The sequence below is a fragment of the Sinocyclocheilus grahami genome, unplaced genomic scaffold (genome assembly GCF_001515645.1).
Source record: "Sinocyclocheilus grahami isolate Dianchi unplaced genomic scaffold, SAMN03320097.WGS_v1.1 scaffold1439.1, whole genome shotgun sequence".
Lineage (NCBI taxonomy): Eukaryota > Metazoa > Chordata > Actinopteri > Cypriniformes > Cyprinidae > Sinocyclocheilus > Sinocyclocheilus grahami.
The window spans coordinates 69070-83434 of record NW_015506618.1 but is presented as its reverse complement, the minus strand read 5'-3'; the positions used below and the strand labels follow the sequence as shown (position 1 = coordinate 83434).

Here is a 14365-nt window from a genome sequence, read left to right as displayed (position 1 = left end):
CACTAGCAGCTCCAGTAGTAAGATTAAAGGATTTATCTTGAACTCTGTCACGGAAATTATGTATAAACCCTAATCAAACAATTTAATAATCAATTTACAATGAATTTATACCTTTATACATTATGCTGTACGCCATGGATGAGAGCTTTGTTTTGCTTTACTTTAAAAGAGTGCTGTTTAAACTGTCTTAAGTGCTTCATTAGTATGCTCAAATTATTTTGATGTGCTAAAAAACATGAAATGTGACTGTGTTTGTGCAGTCAAGTGTGAGACCGAAAATGTTATTTTAATTTCTTAAGACATCCTAGCTTCTTAGAAATCGATTTGCATTAAAAACTTAGAAACACATAAATGATTGTAGACCTTTTCTTGCAAGAAAATAAATCTTCAAAAGACTTTTATCTCATACCTTCATTGAAATGGGAAATTGCCGCAACACGTCATAATGGCTTTCATAGCAACTGTGGGCTATAAGGGCCCTTCTTATAAATGAGTCTAAAACAATAAACATATCATATCCAATGTTGCTCAATGTTTAATTACAGCTTCAGATGCATGATGTTTCCATTTGCTACAAGTAGAATACAAAAGAAGTGCGTTCAATGCAGCCATACAAGTGGTAGTCCTAGGTACCACAATAACTGTTCATGTGTCCATGGATTTTTTTTAAAATGTAGGGGGCCCTTGGTTTTGTGAGGCCCCAAGATGGTCGCCTACCTTTGCCTAATGGGTAAGTCCACCTCTGATAGTCACAGTTACTGAATTAAAAATCATAAATGGCAATTTCCATAACACTGGGAAGTTTTATCTGAAAGAAAAAGAAAAGCATTTGCAGCCATTTTATTCTGATGGCAAGTAGCAAGTTAATTTATAAAATGTGTGGCCCATTCTACAGAACTGGTGCAAACTGCTGACCCACAACCAAAAAAATAAACAAATTTAAAAAGAATTTAAGTAATTAAACCTTAGATGTTTATTAAGATATTTCTATTATCTATTGAGACCCACAATAATATTTAAAATATTAGTAAGCTTAGTATATTAAAAATTCATAATTTATTGGGTACTTTCAATTGGGTACCCAATTCAATTGTCTCGAACCCTAATCCCTAAATTTCAATTTATGAAAATGATATCTAAATAACTTTTGTATTTTTTACACTGTAGTTTTTAAAAGTATCTTTTTGATCCTTTTAAAAAGTGAAGTTCCAATTAAAAAAAAATTTAATTTTTTTTTGTAAATGATGAAACTTTATGTAAAAAAAAGTGTCCCGCATTTTTCATGTCACTACCAAAACAGTGTATGTTTTAGTTAATTGGCCGAGACTGATTTTAACCACAAATATTCCAGTGTCCCTCTCTCTCATAGCTACAAGGTGTGAGTAGATAGGTCTCATCATTTTGAGGTAAATGTGTTCAAAAGTCTGAGTAACTTTAAGGAACGTCACTACCTAACACCTTTTTTCTGCAATTAAACACACTTTTTTGGAAGTTATTCCACAACATTTCGTTTTTATATGTATGCCACTGTTCAGAACTGTGCTAGCTAATCATGTGCTGATTAGCATCATTGAGCTAGATTCCAAAGTATCTAAAATTGTCACTACCGAAACGGTCACTACCAAAACATTTGGTGGAGTTTCGGTAGTGACATCTTTGTTTTTTTTATGGTTTGTTTTTTTAGGTGTTATCCCATAGAATTGTCACTACCAAAACAGTCACTACTGAAACATGCCATCAATGTTTCAGTAGTGACAAAAGGGAACACATAATCCTCATATTTGGAGGAAATAAACAAAACAGTACAATTTTATATTTTAGTGTTTTAGTATGCGAAAATCTGTAATATGATGTGGTTGCTACCAAAGCATTACGGTCACTACCAAAACGTGGGATGTTTTGTCAAAAATAAAGTATATACTGAATTATCAACTAAGATGCTATGATAGTTTTTGGTTCAATGTATATTCAAACCAATGAATCCTTAACTTTGTAAAAGGCAAAAGGTTCATCATACTGATTTCAAAGAAAAATTGGATTCAAAATACAACAAATCTCAAATTACACTTGAAATATTGTTAAAAGTGTAATTGCATTAATATATATACAATCTAGATGCAAGCAAAATCTTAATAGGTCAATATAACCCTTCTAATTAAATTATTATTACTAGTTTCGGTAGTGACAAATTTGGCAAAAGGACAAATATTCCAAAACTATCTGAAAATACAATATGAGAATTAACTGCACACTTACTAGAAATTTGTACCTGGCATATTAAACAATTTGCATATATACACATTTTTTGGGAAAGTACCTTTTTTTAAGACGTTTCCAACTCTGACTTTGGACCAATTCTGTAGAATGGCCCATATAAAATTGATAAATAAAAATTATTTAGAAAAGCATATCGCTTTAAACTAAATCCAATAATATCAAGAAAGACCCCTAAAAAGCGCATAATATTAGAAGATTATGACTTCCATGACATGATCTCTAGCCAATCAAAAACAGGTTTGCCTTTTCAAGCATCTCCTCTGTTTGTGCTTCAAATATTTTCCCTTATCATTTATAATATTTAGGACTTTTATGGACTTGTTGTTGAAAGTGAATGTAATGCCATTACAGCCTTTTCAAGGACCCACAGGCACCCTACTTTCTCCAGCCTGAGTGCACAGGTGCTCCTTTCTCTAAACCTCTTACCCCATTCAGAACACTGCAATTTCTTGCCAGAATAAGTTTGCAAATAACTCTTCAGATCTATTTGATATGGGAAACTCACACTATACATACTCGAATAGGCCTCTCTGTGGTGTGAACTCTCATGTGGGTATAAAGGGTTGTTTTCTGTCTGAAACTCTTTCCACATTGTTCACATGTGAAAGGCTTCTCTCCAGTGTGAATTCTCATGTGAGTCTTGAGGTTTGCTTTTTTTGTGAGAGTCTTTCCACAGTGGTGACACATAAACGGCTCCTGTCCCATGTGAGTTATTATGTGGCTCTTAAAGTGTTTCCTGTCTGTGAATGTACTTCCACACTGAGGGCATATAAAACAGCTCTCACTTGAGTGAATCTCCATGTGCTTACTAAGGCCTTCCTTACGTACGAAACATTTTCCACACTGATCACACGCGAAAGGCTTCTCTCCAGTGTGAACTCTCATGTGAGCCGTAAGATTTCCTTTTCGATTCACAGTTTTTCCACACAGTTTGCAGGTGTAAGGCTTCTCTCCAGTGTGAATTCTCCTGTGAGTATAAAAGGTTGCTTTATGTGGGAAACGTTTTCCACATTGACCACATACAAATGGCTTCTCTCCAGTGTGAATTCTCATGTGAATCCTAAGATTATCTTTTCGTGGGAAGCCCTTTCCACACTGGTGGCAGTTAAAAGGCTTCTCTCCAGTGTGAATTCTCATATGGATTTTAAGGTTTTCTCTTTTTTTTAAACTCTTTCCACAATGTTGGCAAGTAAAATGACTCAGAGTTCCGGTGTTCTGAGCTCCTTTTTGAGAGGAAGTCTTTACAGTCTGTGAACAACAAAAAGACATTTCTCCAGTAATGAAATCATGTTTTTCATGCAGATCTTTCTCTTCCGTTTCATTCAGATCTTGACTCTCCTCTTTCAGCGCCATCAGGTCTAAAGCAAAAAAAGACAAATACAACGTTAAGCCCAGTTTAATGGCATAAAGCAATGGACATCAAAACATTTAGACATTTAAAGCATCAAAACCAACAACTCCGCTGTAAGCAGAGATAACGGGCTCAAGTACAACAGGGCCATTGTAACAAATGGGGCGCACATGCATTTAAGTGAGTAAAATAAAGGAGGACAAAGTCTGTTGTATGTGCTACACTTCCTGCTGCCAGCTGGTGACGACCGCCTCATTAGGCACATCCATGCCCCCTGACCATCCTATTTCAAAAGTCTGTTGTATGACACAGTTCCTGCTACCAGCTGGTGGCACTGTGACCATGACTCACAATAATAACATACATGCGCAACTTTCATTCCCATTTTTCACTACAAAATTGATCGGGGTCATTCCGTGTCAAATCAACCAAATTTCAGAAACTTCCTCGGCTCAAATTGTTGATTCTGCTAATATTTTTTTCTCAAGAAAGATAAACATGTTTAGTAATAAAAGCCAAAATATTAAATGTCATGGATGTATATTTACTGAGTAATCCACAGTTTTTTAGAGGGAGGTCAAAATTGCAATTTTCACCTGACATTTATAGCCAAATTACAAAAGACTTTAGAAGGATGGCAGCATCATTATTTTATTTTTACACAGATTGGTAGGTCTTTTAGTAAAATCTGTTGTATTTAGCAATTCTTGAAGCATTCTATGTCAATGGGGACACTTCAAAATTGGGAAAAAGCACATTCTGAGCTTTCCCCCCCAAAGTTTGCATGTCTGTAACTCAAGAAGTATTAACAATATCTCAATATCCTTTTGGATTCTGGTTCTAAACATACTTTTCCTTTGGTATCTACCTTTGTAAGGCCATGTCTTGACTATTTCCAGAAATATTAGAATCTCAATATGGCTCCATGAATAAAATGTTAAATTGTACACTTTTTCAGTGGTCAAAAACCAAATGTGGGTCAATTAGCATTTAGCTGATACTTTCTTCTTTTCAAGAGGAATACCTGAACAACAAATAATGTTAAAACTAGAGATGTATCTATGTTTCATTCTATCAAAATAATTGCATCGAACATACCTGTCTGAGTGGCGAAAACATTGTCTTTCCAAAGTTTGTGTGGCTGTAACTCAGAAAGTATTAAATATATATATATATAAATATCCTTTTAGATATTTATATCCTAAAGCTTTTCTTTTGGTATATTAATTTTTAAGGCCAGATACAGTCCCAGAGATAGGGGGATCCCAATGCAGCACCATTGGATGAATTTGAACCATTTACCATATTTAACCATATTTAAATAGAAATGTTTGAAGAACAAATAATGTTGAAATTACAAATTAATCTTTTTTTTCCTTCTATCAAAACAGCTACATTAAACATACTAATTTGAACAATGTCTCTACCAAAAATACTCTGAAATTGCCAAGCTGGGACACATTAACTTGCTCTCAATAGTTAAGATTAGATAAGATTCTAAATTTTAATCAGTTTCAAAGAAAATTGGAGAATTGATTTTGTTATTTTTAACTGCTGCTTTTTTAACTGCTTCTGCAGCTACCAGGAATTAACTAAGCTAGCAGAGCTCATGCCTCTTATGACAGTCCACATGCTGTTCAATAAAGCTCAATAAAAGCAATGAAGTTCAGCTGCAGCATTGGAATACATTTGGGTAAAAAAAAAAAAAAGGAGTGTCACAGCAAAAGTTTTAGCAGAAAATGTGGACTGAAAACTTTCTGATCTTCCTTAATTGATCGTGAGCTGATTCTGCGAAGGACATTTACAAAACCTGACTCCACAACAAAATTATGTTTGCATCATGAAAAGGTATTTCTTCTGCAAATACTCCTTTCTGCAAAAGGTCTTCTGTGACCCTTTCAGTCTCCACCCAGAGAGCTCCAGAATGAAATCCCTACGAACCATTGATCTCCAAACACCTGACCACATCAGCACCAACACAGGGAAAATAATACATCCAGGGCAGAAGTTGTGTGTCACGTGTGAGACACAGCACTCAGGACCAACTACCCTCCACAGCGGAAAAATCAGACGTGGATATTGTTGAAATGGCTGCATCTTGCAGAGACTCAAAGAACATTCTGTAGATGCAGTTAATAATGTTCTCACTAATGAAGGATTTTCACCTCTCAAATGAAAAAACATAAGTAGGAGAGATTTAGTAGGCTACGGAAAAAGAAAGGCTGTAGAGGCTAAGTGCAGTCTGTTCGCAGGTGGCCACAAGCGTTAACATTTCTCCAGCTCTCCTGGAGGTGAAGGAAACAAGTATATATGAGAATTGTACAAATTTTGATCAGATGATTGCTGCCTTAAGGATAAGGTGATGCACACATGCCACATTGAGAGGAAACTTGAGCTCCTGACATTAGCCCTACCAAGCTGGACCACTGAGAGAATAGCAACAGAATTCAGCGTTCCAACTTACCTGGTAAAGAAGGCAAGATCTCTCCAAAAGTGTGCCGGGGTGTTGGCTGAGTTTGACATGAAAAAGGACAGGAAGATGAGTCTGGAAACTGTGAACAAGGTCATTGCCTTTTATGAAAGTGATGAGAATGTGCCCTGGAAAAAAGGAGTTCAAATCTGTAAAAGATGAAAGTGGCACAAAAATCCAAAAACAGAAAAGACTTCTGCTTGTGAATTTAAGAGAATTGTATAGTGAGTTCAAAAACAAAGAGCCTGGTTGCAAAATTGGGTTTTCCAAGTTTTGTGAGCTACGTCGTCCATGGTGTGTAACTATTGGAGCAAGAACAACACATACAGTGTGTGTGTGTGTGTGTGTGTGTGAGATCCATCAAAATTTGAAACTTCTGATAGCTGTCACCCCTGGTGTTAGGGGCTACAAGGAAGCCATGACAGCTATGCTATGTGATATGAAGAATAGGGAGTGCATGATACACAGATGTAGTCAATGTCCAGGCAGGAATACTTTCAGTGATCATGTGATGACTAAATTCAAGGAAGACAACATGTCTGATGAGGACGTAGTCAGCTTTAACCAGTGGACCCACTTGGAGAAAGGCTGCACATTAATAAACCGGATGGAAAGTGTGCCAGACTTTGTAGAGGAGCTTACAAGACAAATGGACAACTTGACAGCACATATCTTTATAGCCAAGTCACAAGCAGCATTCCTCTCAACATGCAAAGCATCGCTAACAGCAGACACCGCACTAGTACTCTTGGACTTTGCTGAAAATTATCCATTCATTGTTCAGGATGCAGTTCAAGGACATCACTGGGAAAACACCCAAGCAACAATTCATCCCTTTGCATTGTAACATTTGAAGGATGATGCAATCAATGGTGAGCGACAGCTTCTGCATTATAATTGACTACATGAAACATGATTCAGTTGCTGTACACTCATTTCTCTCGGTAATCATCAGGTAATTTTAGTTTCTGTGGTTAACATATGAATAAATAAGCTTTCCATTGATGAATGGTTTGTTAGGAAAGGACAATATTTGGCTGAGATACAACTATGAAAATCTGGAATCTGAGGGTGCAAAACAGACAAAATTGAGAAAATCGCCTTTAAAGTTGTCCAAATGAAGATCTTAGCAATGCATATTACTAATCAAAAATTAAGTTGTGCTATATTTATGGTTGGAAATCTACAAAATATCTTAATGGAACATGATCTTCACTTAATATCCTAATGATTTTTGGTATAAAAGAAAAATGGATAATTTTGACCCATACAATGTATTTTTGGCTATTGCTACAAATACACCCATGCTACTTAAAGGTCCCATGGCATGAAAATTTCACTTTATGAGGTTTTAACATTAATATGAGCCTGCCCTAGCCTGCCTATGGTCCCACAGTGGCTAGAAATGGCGATAGGTGTAAACCGAGCCCTGGGTATCCTGCTTCGCCTTTGAGAAAATGAAAGCTCAGATGGCCCAATCTGGAATCTTCCCTTTATGTTGTCATACGGGGAAAGGTTACCTCCCCTTTCTCTGCTTTACCCGCCCAGAGAATTTGGCCCGCCCATGAGAAAATAAGCTACTACCGTGCGAGGCGAGCGCAATATATTTTTTTTCCTCGAGAGGCATCATGGCTTGCAAAGGAGCGAAGCATGGCAGTTGCCCCACCTCTATCCTCCTCATTAGCGTTTAAAGCTACAGACACAGAAATGGCACGTCCTAAGGAAAGCTCATTGTGGGACTGGCTCGTAGTGGCTGAAATTCTGCACCAAGGCTGAATTTCGGGAAAGAGACTTAAGATACAGTACTAGGGACCCCTTAGGCCTATATAAAAGCATCTAAGAAGCAGCATGTCATGGGACCTTTAAACTTTTCCACAACATTCTAATTTATTGAGATGCACCTGTATATGCTGTTCCGCTTCCACTTTTTTTTAATGCTTGCATTAATATACCTACTTATTAAATATAAGCACATATGAACAATTTAGTAAATTTGCTCTGTTGATTCCTTTTTGTAAATAAATACTTCTTTGTTTTCAGCCATCTCAGAAAGATTTTACCAGGCATCATAAGGGTCAAATATTTCAGTGATAGAGCAGCAAGCCAGTATAAGAATTTTAAAAATATTGAGTACCTCATGCACCACGAAGCAGACTTCAACCTTTCTGCAGAATGGCATTTCTTTGCCACAAGTCAACATCAAACATATTAAAAAAAACTATCATCTTCAAATATCTTGGCATCATGGTGACCAAGTTTGATGACGATTACATGGATCACCTAGAAGGAGTGCATGCACTATTTAAATACAAAATAGCCAACTTCTGTTGGGTGAAGGTAATAACTGTAATGTTGAAAGTTGTCGGGCTTGATAAGAACAGTACATGTACATAGTTTGGTGACTAATACTGACCTCAGTACTTCAATCAAAAGGGGGCACGACATCCCCACTCAACATCTATGTATTAGACTTTACCTACACCTAATGGCTGACAACTCTGATGTGCATGCAGAATTTCATGAGATTTTAAACGTTAAGAGCATCAAAACATCTAATTGTAGATGTGAAAGCTGTTTATATCATTGAGAGCAATACAAGTTTTATACAAATAAATATGAGTTTTTAAACATGTAAAGGGCCCCAAATGCTCCCAAAAACATAATAATCCTTAAAAGAACAATAGGGCTCTGAGGCCAATGGGTAAAATTGGTTCAGAATAAGTACAGCACTCATTATCACAGGCAATAAAATCCAAGCACATTGAAGTTAAAAAGTACCTTTCATCGCAGCTACATTTATCATCTACTGCTATTAGCTACATCAACATAGACCATGACATTCTCTGATTATGTTGGCATTTGTGCACAAGCATTAGCACGGTTTAGGTCCTATCGATCCGACCACTGTTACTCATGTCTCTTTATTTACTCAAAGTATGGAGTGCCACAAGGCTCAATATTAGGTCCTCTGCTTTTCTCCTTGTATATGTTCCCCCTGAGGGACAATAATTTTTTTCACTTTTATGCCGTTTATATCTTAACCTGAAAACACTGAACAACCTAACCAGTTAATGAAGTGTATCATTGATATTAGGGCTGCATCAATTAGTTAATAAAATAAACAATAAAAATAATAACCAATAATGAATATAAATCACCAACAATATTTTACTTATAGTATAAAAATGTTTAATGCTCTATATCTCTGAATTAAAATTAACTGAATGGGATATACACTAATGTTATTATTTTTAAATGTTATTTTCTTTTTGAACTGCTCCCCCTTTCCAGCCATACAAATAGTCAGACTTCACCTGCAATTGCCTACAAGTTGGTCTGTGTAAAATTTAAATGAAACAAAAGACAACATCTATGTGGACAAATACATTTTGGTATGACTTTCAAATGTAAAAAAAAATAAATAAATTGAGATGTACTTCACTGATTATGGTGCTTAAGCTGTTTAAATGTCACAACCATGAAGCCTCGTGTCACTTGGAATCTGTTGTGGAGCAAACTTACTAGTTTGTTTTATGCACTGTTCTTAAAGGCCTATAGGTATGCTTGGACTGCTGGGGGAAAAAAATTAAATCTATTTAAAAAAATAAAAATAATGATTATGTAGAAAAGTCATCTTAGGGTAGTGTTTTCATCTTAGTTTTTCACTTAGAAACAATTACACAGTTTGATTTAAAGCATCTATTGTTTTGCAGTTTCTTATAAAGTTACTTAAGTGGTTTTTTTCTCACCACAGCCCATTAAATGAAGAACAAATATAGACAGCATGCCGTAACTGCTGTAAAAGCTATGTCAATGGTCCAAATGTTTTATTATTTTGTTACTAGGCTGATGTTAATGACATTTGACTTATTGCTTGATTCATCCTTTACTGTTGTGTATAGTTATCGAATGTGTGACATGTCAAATAAAACCATTTTCCAAATAAAATACATTCTTTAATATCATTCATTTCTGTAGAGCTGGACATTTTAAAAAGGATCAAATGAGTGAGTTCAGCTTTGAGAATGAAAACCAACCTGTTTGTTCCTCAGTATCTTCATGTTTGACTCTGAATGCTTCTTCAATCTTCATGTCTTCACTCTCCTCTTTAACAAATGCCATCTTTATAATAGCGTGTCACATGGATCTTAATTTCTTCAGCAGGAACCTTTCTGTGTATTTGGACACTGTTCTGTTCAAGACGAGAATAATTAACAAAAAGAAAAATTAATTAAAACGAAATCTCTGGGTGTCTCAATAAGCTCCCAAGCTCAGTAATCAGTGCAATGGTAAGGCAGTCAGTCTGCGGTGCACTTCCCAGAAGCAACTATGGTCGCAAGTTCCGTGTTTATTAATCAATTCAATGGAACTAACGATGGTTTTTGGAAACGCACCCCAGACTGAGTTAATAACCTTAAATCAACCTGGGAAGTATTTCCCAAAAGCAACTATGCTTTGGCTATGGTCGCTAGTTTCATTTCAAGCATTTGATGTTCTTGTTGTTTTAAGCAGCGGCTGTAGTCGGAGTGTGGAGATTCAAGCACTTAATCGAAAGTTGCTGTGTTCGAAATTTCATATAATCACACTACTCTTACTATTTCTGCAGTATCCAGTATGTATTCAATAGCTTTCAGTCACGTGACCGGCTCAAAGACCTGGAGGGCAAAACATCCATAGTACTGCAGCACAAGCCTGTCAATTTTCCATCTGTTTCTAAGCCGCAAATATTTAGGTCACCTCTCAAAAGAATAAAACAAAGATATGCGAACAAAATGCAAGGTTTGGCTATTTGCAATCCATATTATGTACCCACCGCAATATTTCAATCCATAAACAGTGTGACAAATCGCTGTGAAAACACTTAAAGTGCCTTAATGTATTTAAAACCGTGATATTAAAAGAACAAATTCAGTACACACCTTATTGATTATGCTTACTTCATATAGGCAGGCAGATGAGCCCGGAATATGAACATGATGCGCTAAATGGTTCCGTGTTTTCTTTATAATGGATTTCTATGGGAAACCATTCAATGTGAAACTTTGCGCATTGCATTTATATTCTGAGATCATCTGCTTGCCTGTACAAAGTATACATCATCAGTAAGGTGTGTACAGAATTTTGCCTTTTAATATCAGCGTTTTAATACATTACTACTGCAAACTGCGTAAAAATAACTGGTGGTCAGTGGCGCAAAGCCTTGTTTTGCCCTCCAGGTGGGCGTTCCCTATAAGGGTGTGATGTCATGCGAAAACTATCAATACTGTGCATATTTTCTGTATGCATTGATTACCTGAATAACCTACTACATTTGGCAGACTCTGCTAGATATAACTCAAGTACAATGTAATCAGTACAGAAGCTGTGTTTGGAATGGCATGCTACTATACAAGTGCATCCAGAAAGTATTCACAGCGCTTCAATTTTTGCACATTTTGCTATGTTACAGCCTTATTCCAAAATGGATTAAATTAATTATTTTCCTCAAAATTCTACAAACAACACCCCATGACAACATGAAAGAAGTTTGTTTGAAATCTTTGCAAATTTATAAAAAAAAATTACTTTAGCCTTTGCCATTAGACTCAAAATTGAGCTAAGGTGCATCATGTTTCCACTGATCATTCTTCAGATGTTTCTTCAACTTGATTGCAGTCCACCTGTGGTAAATTCAGTTGATTGAACGTGATTTGGAAAGGCACACACCGGTTTATATAAGGTCCCATAGTTAACAGTGCATGTCAGAGCACCCTGTATGCATTGATTACCTGAATAACCTACTACATTTGGCAGACTCTGCTAGATATAACTCAAGTACAATGTAATCAGTACAGAAGCTGTGTTTGGAATGGCATGCTACTATACAAGTGCATCCAGAAAGTATTCACAGCGCTTCAATTTTTGCACATTTTGCTATGTTACAGCCTTATTCCAAAATGGATTAAATTAATTATTTTCCTCAAAATTCTACAAACAACACCCCATGACAACATGAAAGAAGTTTGGTTGAAATCTTTGCAAATTTATAAAAAAAAATTACTTTAGCCTTTGCCATTAGACTCAAAATTGAGCTAAGGTGCATCATGTTTCCACTGATCATTCTTCAGATGTTTCTTCAACTTGATTGCAGTCCACCTGTGGTAAATTCAGTTGATTGAACATGATTTGGAAAGGCACACACCGGTTTATATAAGGTCCCATAGTTAACAGTGCATGTCAGAGCACAAACCAAGCCCTGAAGTCCAAGGAATTGTCCGTAGACCTCCGAGACAGGATTGTATCGAGGCACAGATCTGGGGAAGGGAAAAATTTCTGCAGCATTGAAGGTCCCAATGAGCACAGTGGCCTCCATCATCCATAAATGGAAGTTTGGAACCACCAGTACTCTTCCTAGAGCAGGCCACCTGGCCAAACTGAGCGATCGGAGCAGGGCCTTAATCAGGGAGGTGACCAAGAACCTGATGGTCACTCTGACAGAACTCCAGCGTTTCTCTGTGGAGAGAGGAGAACCTTCCAGAAGAACAACCATCTCTGCAGCACTCCACCAATGAGGCCTGTATGGTAGAGTGGCCAGACGGAAGCCACTCCTCAGTAAAAGACACACACGACAGCCCGCCTGGAGTTTGTCAAAAGGCACCTGAAGGACTCTCAGACCATGAGAAACAAAATTCTCAGGTCTGATGAAACAAAGACTGAACTCTTTGCCCTGAATGGCAAGCGTCATGTCTGGAGGAAACCAGGCACCACAGCCAGCCAGAGCCCAGACTTGGACCCGATTAAACATATCTGGAGATCTGAAAATGGCTGTGCACTGACACTCCCCATCCAACTTGATGGAGCTTGAGTGGTCCTGCAAAGAAGAATGGAAGAAACTGCCCAAAAATAGGTGTGCCAAGCTTGTAGCATCATACTCAAAGACTTGAGGCTGTAATTGGTGCCAAAGGTGCTTCAAAGTAGGGTTGGGTATTGTTTGGTTTTTTTTTCGATACCGGTGCCAAATCGATACTTTTAAAACGGTTTCAGTGCCTGAACCGATACTTATCAAAAAATAAATAAAAATTCCCCCCAAAAATGATGGATTGGCCATTAGAATAGAGTGCGCAAATGTTAGAGGGTAAAGTTTTTTAATTAAAAAAAAAACAAGCAGATCAAATTAGAAGTAGCATTAGAATAGAGAGTGCTAGAGTTAGAGGGTCAAATGAAGATGAAAGAGATGTGTTTTCAGCCATTTCTTGAAAATATTAAAGGACTCAGCTGCTTGGATTGAGCTGGGCAGGTCATTCCACCAGGAGGGAACAGTTAATGTAGAAGACCATGAAAGTTTTATCATAGGTAGAATGCAAAATGTTTCAATACAAGCATTTCAGTCAAATGTAATTTATGCAATATTTCAAAACACTTGATTATACACAATATTAGAATGTTTAAAGGAGTGGACACAAAAATCGCGGGAGCGAAACATGTTGCGGGAGCAGGCGGCAATGGTCAGAGATTCAGTGGGAGTGGGATTAAGAAAACAGCCGAATCCCGGACATTTTGGCAATTAAGAAATCCCGGCCGGACGCATTTTTGTCGGTCCAAAAAGAGGTAATTTATTACTAATCGATGTATTATTTTTAAAGTAGCATATAGAACATATTTTCTGCCTCATTCTGTGACAAGAAGCCTCATCAGATCACAAAAGGAAGCATTTGGACTGGTGTTGTGGAGTAAAAAGGTTATAATTTTCTCTTTTATTGGACAACGGGTTTAGAAATGTGAATAACAAGGGAGGTTTAGCTTTAGGCACTTTAATTCAAGCATGTTTAGCTTAGTTAACGGAAGGCTGCCTGCTGCCATCAGAGCAAGTGTAATTACTGCATTCACGCGCTCCTTGGATGCTCTCATTTCCCGAGTTGTGCTTTTAAGTCAGAATGTGAAAACAACATGGACACTCTCGTTACTACAAAGATGTGTTGGATTTGTATTATTAGAGCTTTCCGACTTGTTCACCTGCATTTTCTCAGTCGTGAAATTATTTTTCACGTGCGGTGCCAGTGATGATGCTTCTTACGTCCGTTTTGGAGAACCAGAGGACAAATTTAAAAAAAAACAGAGGATTCGGTTCTAGTACATACCGGTTACATAAGGGCCTTTTGCATCGCGGGAACCTTTTCATAGTACCAGAACTAATTGTGGAACTACCCACTTTTTGGCGTTTTCGCACCGCCAGAACTGGGTGCGCTTTTAGTGCCGGACTGCCTTTTTCGAGAACCAAATTAGCTCCT

At 37.1% G+C, this 14365-nt stretch overlaps 1 protein-coding gene across 1 annotated transcript in view; it reads right to left on the bottom strand.

The window, feature by feature from the left end:
• Window positions 1-2455: 2455 nt before the first annotated feature.
• The window catches only part of LOC107570307 (gastrula zinc finger protein XlCGF8.2DB-like), a 15400-nt gene continuing 3490 nt past the window's right edge, over window positions 2456-14365 (bottom strand). The window contains exons 2-3 of the mRNA XM_016256527.1: window positions 10136-10290; window positions 2456-3635 (exon numbers count right to left, since the gene is read on the bottom strand). Coding sequence (XP_016112013.1) covers window positions 2779-3635; window positions 10136-10220 — 942 coding nt within the window. The 5' untranslated portion in view covers window positions 10221-10290 and the 3' untranslated portion in view covers window positions 2456-2778. The remainder of the gene's footprint in view (window positions 3636-10135; window positions 10291-14365) is intronic.